General features: G+C 40.9%; 1 protein-coding gene across 2 annotated transcripts; it reads right to left on the bottom strand.

Annotated features, from left to right (window-relative positions):
* Window positions 1–88: 88 nt before the first annotated feature.
* On the bottom strand, window positions 89–14,696 carry vps29 (VPS29 retromer complex component). 2 transcript variants are annotated; one of them, XM_061886872.1, is made up of 5 exons: window positions 14,572–14,687; window positions 10,115–10,126; window positions 4,610–4,801; window positions 4,308–4,543; window positions 89–226 (listed from the first exon to the last, which is right to left on the bottom strand). In XM_061886872.1, the coding sequence occupies exons 1-5, from the start codon at window positions 14,572–14,574 to the stop codon at window positions 109–111; spliced, it is 561 nt and encodes a 186-aa protein (XP_061742856.1). In that variant the 5' UTR covers window positions 14,575–14,687; the 3' UTR covers window positions 89–108. The 2 variants fall into 2 exon arrangements, with proteins under 2 accessions (XP_061742856.1, XP_061742857.1); XM_061886873.1 differs by lacking the exon at window positions 10,115–10,126 and having other exon boundaries at window positions 14,572–14,696.
* Between the last annotated feature and the right edge of the window lie 822 nt (window positions 14,697–15,518).

The raw sequence follows: 15,518 nt of genomic DNA, 5'->3' as shown, positions 1-15,518 counted from the left end.
CAATATCATACAGGTCAGCGTCAATGCTGGGACTGTGGGGCAGACGCTGCCCCCTAGTGGAAAGGAATGCAACAACATGCCACCCCGACTCTCTCTCTTTTGTTTTTTTTAAGATTTCTTGTATTCGATTCTTTCCACTTTGACGTCGTCGCCAATCAGCTGATACACGTACGTCACCACCGTGGACGCCTGGATGTCCATGAGTACGAAGGAGGGGATGATGTTGCTGGAGAAGGGGATAAGATGTCACTTTTAAGGCAATGCAGGCACGAATTTCAACCAGCAGAGGGCGCCATTGATTAAGGTCAGGATAATGGGAGCAAAATTACTTTTTTTCCCCCTTTTTGTCACGTTTCTGCCGCTAATAATTGCGTGTCCCTATTCAGATGTGTGTACGTATAATGCACTCTGATTTGTGTACAAAATACTGCTAAAACAGTAACTTATATTGACATAAAGTAAAGGAAAGTCCATTATAATTGTTCATGGCTTGGACACCAACATGAGTGTGTGTGGCCGCAGGGCGCCGACTAGTGGCGAGTATGAGGAAGTGCAAGCTCAATTTACAGATTTGACAACTTTGAACGGACACACAACTCTGACAAGCCAATCGGGGTTCCTGCTTCACACAAATTGCTTTACACATACACAACTCCGATAGCAGAAACGTAGCAAAAAGTGACATGTAAAAAAAGACAGACAATTAAGGTTCCTGCTTCCTACAAATCTGACTTTACACATACACACCTCTGATTACAGACACACAACTCTTAAAATGGCAGAAACATAGCAAAAAGTCACATGTAAAATGACAACCAATCAGGTTTCTTGTTTCACACAAATCTGACACAAATTGCTTTACACATACACACCTCTAAATACGGACACACAACAATTAAAATGGCAGAAATTGCTTTACACATACACACCTAAATACGGACACAACACTTAAAATGGCAGAAACGTAGCAAAAAGTCACATGTAAAAAGACAGCCGATCAGCACTCTTGCTTCACACAAATTGCTTTACACATACGCTCTTCTGATTACAGCCACACAACTCTTAAATGGCAGAAACGTAGCAAAAAGTCACGTGTAAAATGACAACCAATCAGGTTTCTTGCTTCACACAAATCAAACACAAATTACTTTACACATACACACCTCGGATTACAGACACACAACTCTTAAAATGGCAGAAATGTAGCAAAAAGTCACATGTAAAAAGACAGCCAATCAGGGTTTTTGCTTCACACAAATTACTTTACACATACACACCTCTGATTACGGACACACAACTTTTAAAATGGCAGAAACGTGGCAAAAAGTCACATGTAAAATGACAACCAATCATGGTTCTTGCTTCACACAAATCTGACACACATTGCTTTACACATACACACCTCTGTTTAAAAACACACAACTCTTTAAAATGGCAGAAACATAGCAAAAAGTCACATGTAAAAAGACAGCCAATCAGCACTCTTGCTTCACGCAAATTGCTTTCCACATACACACCTCTGATTACGGACAAACAACTTTTAAAAAATGGCAGAAACGTAGCAAAAAGTCATGTGTAAAATAACAACCAATCTAATTTCTTGCTTTACACATACACACCTCTGTTTAAAAACACACAACTCTTTAAAATGGCAGAAACATAGCAAAAAGTCACATGTAAAATGACAGCCAATCAGCACTCTTGCTTCACGCAAATTGCTGTACACATACACACTTCTGATTACGGACACACAACTTTTAAAATGGCAGAAACGTAGCAAAAAGTTATGTGTAAAATGACAACCAATCAAATTTCTTACTTCACACAAATCTGACACAAATGACTTTACACATACACACCTCGGATTACAGACACACAACTCTTAAAATGGCAGAAACGTAGCAAAAAGTCTCATGTAAAAAGACAGCCAATCAGCACTCTTGCTTCACACAAATTGCTTTACACATACACACCTCTGATTACAGACACACAACTCTTAAAATGGCAGAAACGTAGCAAAAACTCACATGTAAAAAGACAGCCAATCAGCACTCTTGCTTCACACAAATTGCTTTACACATACACACCTCTGATTATGGACACACAACTCTTTAAAATGGCAGAAACGTAGCAAAAAGTCACATGTAAAATTACAGCCAATCAATTAAGGTTCCTGCTTCACACAAACATGACACAAATTGCTTTACACATACACACTTCTGTTTAAAAACACTTAACTCTTTAAAATGGCAGAAACATAGCAAAAAGTCACATGTAAAAAGACAGCCAATCAGGGTTCTTGCTTCACACAAATTGCTTTACACATACACACTTCTGATTACGGACACACAACTTTTAAAAAATGGCAGAAACGTAGCATAAAGTCACGTGTAAAATGACAACCAATCAAATTTCTTGCTTCACACAAATCTGACACGAATGACTTTACACATACACACCTCGGATTACAGACGCACAACTCTTAAAATGACAAACGTAGCAAAAAGTCACATGTAAAATGACAGCCAATCAGGGTTCCTTCTTCACACAAATTGCTTTACACATACATACCTCTGATTACAGACACACAACTTTTAAAAAATGGCAGAAACGTAGCATAAAGTCACGTGTAAAATTACAACCAATCAAATTTCTTGCTTCACACAAATCTGACACGAATGACTTTACACATACACACCTCGGATTACAGACACACAACTCTTTAAAATGGCAGAAATATTGCAAAAAGTCACATGTAAAAAGACAGCCAATCAGGACTCTTGCTTCACGCAAATTGCTTTACACATACACACCTCGGATTACAGACACAACTCTTAAAATGGCAGAAACGTAGCAAAAAGTCACATGTAAAGTTACAGCCAATCAATTAAGGTTCCTGCTTCACACAAATTGCTCTATACAAACACACCTCTGTTTAAAAACACACAACTCTTTAAAATGGCAGAAACATTGAAAAAAGTCACATCTAAAAAGACAGCCAATCAGGGTTCTTCCTTCACACAAATTGCTTTACACATACACATTTCTGATTATGGACACACAACTTTTAAAATGGCAGAAATGTAGCAAAAAGTCACGTGTAAAATGACAACCAATCAAATTTCTTGCTTCACACAAATCCGACACAAATGTCTTTACACATACACGCCTCGGATTACAGACGCACAACTCTTAAAATGGCAGAAACGTAGCAAAAAGTCACATGTAAAATGACAGCCAATCAGGGTTTCTGCTTCACACAAATTGCTTTACACATACACGCCTCGGATTGAGACACTAGTGATACAGACACACAACTCTTAAAATGGCAGAAACGTAGCAAAAAGTCACATGTAAAAAGACGGCCAATCAGCACTCTTGCTTCACGCAAATTGCTTTACACATACACACCTCTGATTACAGACACACAACTCTTAAAATGGCAGAAACGTAGCAAAAAGTCACATGTAAAAAGACAGCCAATCAGCACTCTTGCTTCACACAAATTGATTTACACATACACACTTCTGATTACGGACAAACAACTTTTAAAAAATGGCAGAAACGTAGCAAAAAGTCATGTGTGAAATAACAACAAATCTAATTTCTTGCTTCACACAAATCTGACACAAATTGCCTTACACATACACACCTCTGTTTAAAAACACACGACTCTTTAAAATGGCAGAAACATAGCAAAAAGTCACATGCAAAATGACAGCCAATCAGCACTCTTGCTTCACGCAAATTGCTGCACACATACACACTTCTGATTACGGACACACAACTTTTAAAATGGCAGAAACGTAGCAAAAAGTCACATGTAAAATGACAACCAATCAAATTTCTTACTTCACACAAATCTGACACAAATGACTTTACACATACACACCTCGGATTACAGACACACAACTCTTAAAATGGCAGAAACGTAGCAAAAAGTCACATGTAAAAAGACAGCCAATCAGCACTCTTGCTTCACTCAAATTGCTTTACACATACACACCTCTGATTACGGACACACAACTCTTAAAATGGCAGAAATTTGGCTAAAACTCACATGTAATTTTTTTTTTTTTTAAACACAGACAAATAATAAAACGGACAGTCAACATAAAAGACGCACACATGGTTCTGATGACACACACACATAAGTCCACAGACACCTGGATTGGATCACAGACGCACAGACTGCGATACGCATTTGCAAATCCTTTTGATACAAGAATACTTACAGAGGTACCTCAGTTTTCATTAGTACGGTGATCCCTTCTAAAAGGTCGAATGTAAACTAAATCAACATGTACCTTTCCAGCGCAGTGTACGCCCCGGTGGCGGAGCCCGGGTTGATGTAGAACTTGTTCTCGTTCTCAAAGGCCTCGAACTTGTGCGTGTGGCCCGAGATGAGGATGTCCACGTCCAGCTGCCTCTGCAACAGCGCCAGGCTGGCCATGTCCCCCCACGGGATCACCTGGTGCCCGTGGATCAGCCCGATCTTGAACTGGCCCACCGTCACCACCTTCTGCTCAGGGTAGTTCAGGTTCTGACAGGCGCACAAAAGAAAACGGTTGGAAGTTTTTGAAGAGCGTCGTCCGGACGCCGAACTGACCTCGTCGAAGTCTCCGCGGACGATGTGGACGTCGCCTGCGAGGGTCTTCAGGTAGTCGTAGCTCTCCTTGGTGCACAGGTTGCCCGTGCAAAGGATGTGCTGGATCTTCCCCGGGACCAGCAGCTTCTTGAACTTGGCTGGCAGGGAGTTGCACCGGTGGGGGATGTGCAGGTCGCCTAAGACCAGGACCAACTGGTCAAAAGGAGAGGTTAGGATGGCCGTCAGTGACAGAAGTGGACCAAGAGGGTCTCCGTGAGGTACGCCCGGGTTAATTCATCCAGCAGGGAAACACCACCAGGGGCTCCGAGCAGGTTCAGCTTCCCGAGTGTTACTTGATTCAACCACGTTCAGATTAGCTCCGTAAAGTGGGGAAACACAACAAACCAGTTCACAGTCCCTCCAGGATTTTACTTTTTTAGTGCCTAAAATGCCTTATTTTATCAAATTTTTGTTCAAGAACCTTACATCTGCTGGTGAGTTCACACATTTACAAACCCCGTTTCCATATGAGTTGGGAACTTGTGTTAGATGTAAATATAAACGGAATACAATGATTTGCAAATCCTTTTTCAACCCATATTCAATTGGAATGCACTACAAAGACAACATATTTGATGTTAAACTCGTAAACTTTTTTTTTTTTTTGCAAATAATAATTAACTTAGAATTTCATGGCTGCAACACGTGCCAAAGTAGTTGGGAAAGGGCATGTTCACCATTAATTCTTTCCCATTCTTGTTTGATGTAGAGCTTCAGTTGTTCAACAGTCCGGGGTCTCCGCTGTCGTATTTTACGCTTCATATGGGCCACACATTTTCGATGGGAGACAGGTCTGGACCACGAGCGGGCCAGGAAAGTACTTGCACTCTTTTTACTACAAAACCACGCTGTTGTAACACGTGGCTTGGCATTGTCTTGCTGAAATAAGCAGGGGCGTCCATGAAAGAGGCAGCGCTTAGATGGCAGCATATGTTGTTCCAAAACCTGTATGTACCTTTCAGCATTAATGGTGCCTTCACAGATGTGTAAGTTATCCATGCCTTGGGCACTAATGCACCCCCATACCATGACAGATGCTGGCTTTTGAACTTTGTGTCGATTACAGTCTGAATGGTTCGCTTCCCCTTTAGTCCGCATGACACGATGTCGAATAGTTCCAAAAACAATTTGAAATGTGGACTGGTCAGACCACAGAACACTTTTCCACTTTGCCTCAGTCCATCTTAGATGATCTCAGGCCCAGAGAAGCCGGCGGCGTTTCTGGATGTTGTTGATAAAATGGCTTTGCAAAGTAGAGTTTTAACTTGCATTTACAGATGAAGCGACGAACTGAATTTAGTGACAGTGGTTTTCTGAAGTGTTCTTGAGCCCATGTGGTGATATTTTTTAGAGATTGATGTCAGTTTTTGATACAGTGCCGTCTGAGGGATCGAAAGTCACAGTCATTCTATGTTGGTTTCCGGCCATGCCGCTTCCGTGGAGTGATTTCTCCAGATTCTCTGAACCTTTTGATGATATTATGGACCCTATATGTTGAAATCCCTAAATTTCTGGCAATTGCACTTTGAGAAACGTTGTTCTTAAACTGTTTGCTCACGCAGTTGTGGACAAAGGGGTGTACCTCGCCCCATCCTTTCTTGTGAAAGACTGAGCATTTTTTGGGAAGCTGTTTTTATACCCAATCATAGCACCCACATGTTCCCAATTAGCCTGCACACCTTTGGGATGTTCCAAATAAGTGTTTGATGAGCACTCCTCAACTTTATCAGTATTACTTGCCACCTTTCACAACTTCTTTGTCACGTGTTGCTGGCATTAAATTATAAAGTTAATGGTTATTTGCACACAAAAAAAAAAGTTTATCAGTTTGAACATCAAATATGTTGTTTTTGTAGCATTTTCAACTGGATATGGGTTGAAAATGATTTGCAAATCATTGTATTCTGTTTATATTTACATCTAACACAATATCCCAACTTATATGGAAACGGGGTTTGTACTTCCAGCTCAAATTCATCTGCTGGCTCACACAAATATTACAACCAAACATCACAAGTATTCACAGCCTTTGCTCAATACTTTGCGGACGCACCTTTTGGCAGCAATTACAGCCTCAAGTCTTTTTGAATACGATGCAACAATCTTTGGGCAGTTTGGCCTCATTCCCCTTTGCAGCGCCATTAAAATAACTCCCGCCATAAATATCACGCCATTTTGGAATCCTGGAGGGTCTGATTTGAGTGAGCACAAAAGGGGAAAGCTTTGAGTGTCCGAACTCATATGTGAACGTACGACATTGAGTACGCCCTTGACGGACGCCCTGGTGTCAAGACACCCAATAGGAGGCGAGGTTGGACGTCAGGGGTGTTTAAAAATCACACAAGAAACAACCACAAACAAAAGAGTAGAGATGTCCGATAATGGCTTTAATTACCGATTCCGATATCAACCGATACCGATATATACAGTCGTGGAATGAACACATTATTATGCCTCATTTTGTTGTGATGCCCCGCTGGACGCATTAAACAATGTAACAAGGTTTTCCAAAATAAATCAACTCAAGTTATGCAAAAAAAAAAATGCCAACATGGCACTGTCATATTTATTATTGGTGTCACAAAGTGCATTATTATTTTTTTAACATGCCTCAAAACAGCAGCTTGGAATTTGGGACGTGCTCTCCCTGAGAGAGCATAAGGAGGTTTAGGTGGGCGGGGTTTAGGTAGAGGGTAGCGGGGGATTATATTGTAGCGTCCCGGAGGAGTTAGTGCTGCAAGGGATTCTGGGTATTTGTTCTGTTGTGTTACAGTGCAGATGTTCTCCCTAAATGTGTTAGTCATTCTTGTTTGGTGTGGGTTTACAGTGTGGCGCATATTTGTAACAGTGTTAAAGTTGTTTATACGGCCATCCTCAGTGTGACCTGTATGGCTGTTGATCAAGTATGCATTGCATTCACTTGTGTGTGTGTGAAAGACGTAAATATTATGTGCCTTTAGGTTTATTGGCGCTCTGTACTTCTACCTACGTCCGTGTACCACTCAGTACAGCGGCGTTTTAAAAAGTCCTAAATTTTACTTTTCGAAACCGATACCGATAATTATTGATATTTCATTTTAAAGCATTTATCGGCCGAAAATATCGGCAGTCTGAAATTATCGGACATCTCTAATTATTATGAATGTTACTACATTACATAATAAGCGGTAGAAAATGGATGGATGGACTACATTACATATAGTTACATCAATTATAAATATTACATGTTATGATTGTAACTACATAACATATATAGTTACATCATGTATAAATACATTACATATTATAATTGTTACTATATTACATATAGTTACATCATGTGTATATATTACATGTTATTATGAATGTTACTACATTACATATATACGTACATCATATACATATATATATACACACATATATATATATATATATATATATATATATATATATATATATATATATATATATATATAAGATGTTAGTATGAAAGTTACTACATTACATACAATATATATTTTGTGTTACTGCCATCTACTGGTAACACTCACCATTACACCAAATAAAATTGCTTCGAGGTCAGTAAGCACAACTAGAATTATACGTGCATCAGGCGCACCATACGTTCCATTTTTGAAGTCTGAAAATTCATTATTTGTAACAGTGTTAAAGTTGTTTATACGGCCACCCTCTGTGTGACCTGTATGGCAGTTGATCAAGTATGCCCTGCATTCACTTGTGTGTGTGAAAAGCCGTAGATATTATGTGCCGGCACGCAAAGGCAGTAGTGCCTTTAAGGTTTATTAGCGCTCTGTTTGATTGAAACTTTTATTGTAGATTACACCGTACAGTACATATTCCGTACAATTGACCACTAAATGGTAACACCCAAATAAGTTTTTCAACTTGTTTAGGTCGGGGCCCACGTTAATCATTTCATGGTAATGGTAATTCATGGACCAATTTCAAGTTGATTGATGTAAAACAGAAATGTGTTTGGTTGAGATACATCTGACTTTTTACTGACGTACGTACTTTCCGGAATTTGAAAATGTCAATTTTTTAGTAGGCTCACCACACAATTCTAGTTACTTGTCTGCCAGAAAATAAGAAGACATAGTAGGAGCAGGCATCTATGTTGCCAACTTAACTTATACTGAGCAAGTATTCAGACCTGTCTAGATTGTAGCGACAAATCTAGCTACTTTTTCTGGTCTTATTGAACATTTATGGAGACTAAAAGGAAAAAGTATGTATAGCTCCTGCACCCTAAAGACCAAAAATGCTCATTTGTATTGTTTGATTTTCATTTTTTGGGGTCAATTATGCATCAAACATTACCCCCACTTTAACCCAAAACCCTCAAATCTAGACTCCAAACATCCCAGAATAAGCTAGTCCGGTTACTTTTAGACCTCCACCCCAGATCCCACCTCAATCCAACCCACTTCTCCAAAGTGGGCTGGCTCAGGGTGGAGGACAGAGTAAAACAACTTGCACTGAGCCTAGTCTATAAAATCCGCTACACCTCCCTGATACCGAAGTACATGTCAAACTACTTCCTTAACGTAAATGACCGCCATAACCACAACACCAGGGGGAGCTCCACAAACCACGTTCAACCCAGATTCCGATCTAACAAAGGTCTTAACTCATTCTCTTTCTATGCCACATCAATGTGGAATGCACTCCCAACAGGTATAAAAGTAAGTGCATCTCTATATTCCTTCAAAACCGCTCTAAAACAACACCTCCAGGCAACTTCAACACTTTACTAATACCCTCCTCCATTCACATCCCATCTCCCCGGATTGTAAATAACCTAATGTAAATAATCGAATGTATTTCTTGTTCTTATGCTAATTGAACTCACTATGTTCTCTGCTGGCTGTACATATCCTACTAAATAAGACCTACACTGTTTCAATGTCCACATTTCTCTGTTGATGCAATTGTTGATGACTGAAGTTCTGATATCAACCAAAGCTCCTCATCCCACCCCCCGGACTGTAAATAATGTAAATAATTCAATGTACAAACTATGATGATTAACTTGTGTGATGACTGTATTATGTTGATAGAATATATTTGTACCATGAATTGATTAACGTGGACCCCGAATAAAACAAGTTGAAAAACTTAATCGGGTGTTACCATTTAGTGGTCAATTGTACGGAATATGTACTGAACTGTGCAATCTACTAATAAAAGTATCAATCAATCAATCAAAAAACCATGACGCTGCAGATAAGTCGGGGGTGTTTTTAAATGTGAAATGAAAGCACCGCAGTACTTTCATTGTCTCTGACAATCGGAGCGGGAAAAACTGTAAGGGGGAGCACAAAAGTAGAAGAAATCATACCACGCATTAGATTAGGACCCTCCAGACTGAGTAAGACATGGCGCCTTATGGCCGACTACCGTTTTCCGCACAAGTCCAGTGTTAGTGAGCCAGGCAAGCCAAAGCCAACACACCAATACACTTACCCGGTGACCGGCCTGGTTGATTGGAGAAGGGATGTGTGTGGATGACAGAATGACAAAAGGCATCATCATCACAAAGATTGGTGGGGGTAGTGTAAAGAAAGAAAAGCAAAGAGCAAACAAAAAGTTGGGTGGAATTAAACACGAATGGACACTTATACAAACAAAACAAAGAAAATCTTATTCGACAGTCAGGGGGTTTGTTGTATTTGAAATCATATGATCGGTGCGGCGTCTTCAGTAATGCGGACGCTGTATCGATCCGTTGTGGTGAAGAAGGAGCTGAGCCGGAATGCAAAGCTCTCAATCTTACGGTCGTTCTACGTTCCCATCCTCACCTACGGTCATGAGCTTTGGGTTATGACCGAAAGGACAAGATCACGGGTACAAGCGGCCGAAATGAGTTTCCTCCGCCGGGTGGCGGGGGTCTCCCTTAGAGATAGGGTGAGAAGCTCTCTCATCCAGAAGGAGCTCAAACTAATGCCAATACTCCTCCACATGGAGAGGAGCCAGATGACCTACTCAGTGGCCTAGTTGTTAGAGCAGGGGTAGGGAACCTATGGCTCTAGAGCCAGATGTGGCTCTTTCGATGACTGCATCTGGCTCTCAGATACATCTTAGCTGACATTGCTTAACACCAAACCTGCGGCCCGTTATGCTTTTCAATCAGGCCCGCCGGACATTCCCAAATATTTTTTTTTAGATCTTCAATATGGAAATTATAGCTGCCATTATGATGTGCCAGTGATGTTTTCAAATTACCGTGAGTCTTGAACTATACAAAGTATTTCAATGGTTGAAATCTGCTCTTTTGCATGATATACTAGTTACTATGGTAATTTAATCAGTTACTACGCTAATCCAATTTGTTACTACGGTAATCTAAGTCACGGCAGCTCAGGCTGACATTTTTACTACAAAGTTCTAAAGCTTAGTGATGTATCAGATTGTAAGTGTTGTTTTTTTTACCCTTCACTTTCATTTTTGTTGCATTGCTTAATTGTAAAATATGTCGATCGAGAGGTGGTGTGACGTTCATGTGTTGTCAATATTCAGTGTTTTATCGTTCATAGTTTATACTGTAAACCCCACATGGTTTATTTTCATGGAAATTCTGGGTGTCTCGTTCAGTAAAAAAAAAGTAAAATACCATTTTGTTTTTTTAAGACAGTCTCTCATAACTTTTTTAGCATTCAATCAGACATTATTGTGAGTTTTTGTATTAGTGTTCCTAAAAATCAGATAAACCGGCCCTCAGACACATTTTTTTCCTCTAATTCCGCTGGTAATCAGTATTAAAAATAACGTTAAAAATATAAAACATTCTCATGCATTTTAATCCATCCATCCATTTTCTACCACACCTGTTCAAGAAGTCGCATCAATGGTATGAAGTATTTTATTTGTTATTAGTTAGCTTCAGAATAAAACTTTTATAAAACAAAAATAAGACTTATTATACTCTAAAAATGTTGGTCTTACTTAAAAATGCATACATTTTGGGTTTTTTTCAGTGTTAAAAAATATTATATGGCTCTCACGGTGATACACTTTAACCTTCGTCTTGTGTTAGGGTCGGCACGACCCGTTTTAGTTTTTAAATGCATAAAAACACCACATACATTTATTTTTTTTGCATCAAAGCTTTTTGACTTTGTCAGGAACCTCTTTGTCAACAAAATAAAACATTTTAATTTTTTTCACTAAATTATAAAATGCTCTGGTCGAAATTATGCCCTTGGTGTTGTTAGGGTCGGTTTCGACCCGGTTATAAAAATAAGATGATAAAGCAATGATAAGAGCCAAAACTGAACACACTGACAGCCAGCTCCTTTCCCAATCATGTGAGCTTTAGTGGATTCTCATTTTACCTTGTTATCCTGTACAAAAACTAACAAAAGATGGACACTAAAAGTGTCACTTTTTGCCACTCTGATTTTGTTTTTTTTATTAGTTTTGGAACTAGTAATCTATTTCTCTTGGTTTCATTTGCTTGATTGGTTGTTTGTTTGATGTTGGATTTCTGTTGCTGAAAAAAATACTTTTTAGCCTTTTTCTTGAAGCAAATATATATGGGTCGAAAATTGACCCGTAACACCATAGATGTTACTATAGTTAAAATTCTTTAAATGAAAAAATAAACAAAACACATTTATTTAAGAGATGTGTTCTAATACCCCTTAGTAATAGTTAGGTAACACAACAACCTTTTTTTTATTTATATGATTCTCTTGAGGTTCGTTTTACCATTTTTAAAAATTATAATCGAGGGGTATACTGACAAAAAAAGGCCCAATGGCCCAAACCAAAAATATTAAAACCAATATTTTCAAGGATAAGGAAGCCTAACAAGGTAACCAAGAGATGAGAAACAAATTGGATGATAGATCATTGTTTTTAGTGTATTTTACAGCTGATTTAAAACATGGGTCAAAACCGACCCGTTAACATAAGAGATGGTAACAGAAAGCTCACACAAGAGGAAGGTTAAAATATTTGGCTTTAATGGCTCTCTCAGCCAAAAAGGTTCCCGACCCCTGTGTTAGAGTGTCCGCCCTGAGATCGGTAGGTTGCGAGTTCAAACCCCGGCCGAGTCATACCGAAGACTATGAATAAATGGGACCCATTGCCTCCCTGCTTGGCACTCAGCATCAAGGGTTGGAATTGGGGGTTAAATCACCATAAATGATTTCCGGGCGCGGCACCGCTGCTGCTCACTGCTCCCCTCACTTCCCAGGGGGTGGTCAAGGGGATGGGTCAAATGCAGAAGATAAATTTCACCACTCCTAGTGTGTGTGTGACAATCATTGGTACTTTAACTTAACTTAATGAGGTGGTTCGGGCATCTGGTCAGTACTCTGGAATGCCCTCCCGGTAACAGTTCGAGATGCTACCTCAGTAGAAGCATTTAAGTCTCACCTTAAAACTCATCTGTATACTCTAGCCTTTAAATAGACCTCCTTTTTAGACCAGTTGATCTGCCGCTTCTTTTCTTTCTCCTATGTCCCCCCCTCCCGTCCGGTCCGATGACCATGGATGAAGTACTGGCTGTCCAGAGTCGAGACCCTGGATGGACCGCTCGTCGGGACCCAGGATGGACCGCTCGCCTGTATCGGTTGGGGACATCTCTACGCTGCTGATCCGCCTCCGCTTGAGATGGTTTCCTGTGGACGGGACTCTCGCTGCTGTCTTGGATCCGCTTGAACTGAACTCTCGCGGCTGTGTTGGAGCCACTATGGATTGAACTTTCACAGTATCATGTTAGACCCGCTCGACATCCATTGCTTTTGGTCCCCTAGAGGGGGGGGTTGCCCACATCTGAGGTCCTCTCCAAGGTTTCTCATAGTCAGCATTGTCACTGGCGTCCCACTGGATGTGAATTCTCCCTGCCCACTGGGTGTGAGTTTTCCTTGCCCTTTTGTGGGTTCTTCCGAGGATGTTGTAGTCGTAATGATTTGTGCAGTCCTTTGAGACATTTGTGATTTGGGGCTATATAAATAAACATTGATTGATTGATTGATTGATTGATGCAACTCGACCGGCAGGAGGTCACGGGGAAGACCCAGGACACGTTGGGAAGACTATGAAGACTACTAGGGATGGCGTGGCGCAGTGGGAGAGTGGCCGTGCACAACCCGAGGGTCCCTGGTTCAATCTCCACCTAGTACCAACCTCGTCACGTCTGTTGTGTCCTGAGCGAGACACTTGGTGCTGGTTAGCACCTTGCATGGCAGCTCCTTCCATCAATGTGTGAATGGGTAAATGTGGAAGTAGTGTCAAAGATGCTTTGAGTACCTTGAAGGTAGAAAAGCGCTATACAAGTACAACCCATTTAATTTATGTCCCCCAACTGGTTTGGGAACGCCCCGGGAAGAGCTGGACAAAAAGGCTGGGGAGAGGGAAGTCTGGGCTTTCCTGCTTGGGCTGCTGCCCCCGCGACCGAATTGTAAATAATGAACAATAACATCAATTAGCCAAAGCTTGTTGACTTTTATAAAACGTCTGACTTGGACAAGATATGGTGTTAATGAATGAGTGATAAAAGTTTAGCAATAGATCGTAAGTGACAAACATTTAAGACAAACGTCGCGTTGCATGCATGTCGAGTCTGGACTAGCTGCTAGCTTGTTAGCACAGCAAGCTAACCACTTGACAAACGGGGGGGAAGTCGCGTTAGCGTGAATGTGTCGTCATGCGGACAAAGGTTTGAGCTGAAAGAACAGTTTGGGGCTGGAAATAAAGACCTAAGAAGTATTTGTGACATGCTTTTTTTTTTTTTTTTTGCCTAACTGCTCAGCTGTCATGTGACCATTGAGCCATCTCGGACTTGAGGAGTCACCAAAAAAACAACAACATTAAGCTGAAAAGCAAAAATGTCACACTCATGCCTTTTCCGGACATCGCGTAAGGAAGGTGCTATAAAATCGTATTTTTTTTAGGGTTATTTTTTTAATACTCACCATCTTCTATTCCGCTGTTTGTGCTAGTCAAGTTGAGGAAGCGCCTACGTCACCCGCTCAGCGAATCAGAAAACGCCCACCGACCCATCAAGCTAAATATCACACTTCCGTTTAAGCACTTCCCTTTCATCTTGTAAAATAAAAGCGGCCGGCCGGCTCAAGCAACTCCTAAGAAATTTCTCCTCATGGCGACACATTTGTGCATATTTATTTAATAACTACAATTCACTAAGGCTTTCAACTAAATCGTTCATAAAACGCACGCCAGTCCTGCCACTCAAACGAACGCCGTAACCGGAAGTACCACCGTGTGCCACCTACGCGAGCTTACAAGTAAACGAGTCCTTAATAGTGATGGGATCGGCAGTTCTTTTGACTGTACTGCATCACTAGAATCAGTTCCTTAAATTGATTCGTTCAAAAGATTCGTTCACCGAATCACTTCTGCAGCAGCAGTTCTGCGTGCAGGTCGGCGAATCATGAGTCAGTCAGTAACAGCTTCCCCAGCGGCAGATCTCGCTGTGTGTGAACCTGACAAGATATCCATCCATCCATCCATTTTCTACCGCTTGTTCCCTTTTGGGGTCGCGGGGGGCGCTGGCGCCTATCTCAGCTACAATCGGGCGGAAGGCGGGGTACACCCTGGACAAGTCGCCACCTCATCGCAGGGCCAACACAGATAGACAGACAACATTCACACTCACATTCACACACTAGGGCCAATTTAGTGTTGCCAATCAACCTATCCCCAGGTGCATGTCTTTGGAAGTGGGAGGAAGCCGGAGTACCCGGTGGGAACCCACGCAGTCACGGGGAGAACATGCAAACTCCACACAGAAAGATCCCGAGCCTGGATTTGAACCCAGGACTGCAGGAGCTTCGTATTGTGAGGCAGACGCACTAACCCCTCTGCCACCGTGAAATATAATAACAATTTATTTTAAAAT

This window comes from Nerophis ophidion, linkage group LG24 (assembly GCF_033978795.1).
Source record: "Nerophis ophidion isolate RoL-2023_Sa linkage group LG24, RoL_Noph_v1.0, whole genome shotgun sequence".
NCBI lineage: Eukaryota > Metazoa > Chordata > Actinopteri > Syngnathiformes > Syngnathidae > Nerophis > Nerophis ophidion.
Note: the sequence above shows the minus strand (reverse complement) of the source record. Positions and strands in the feature narration are given on the sequence as shown.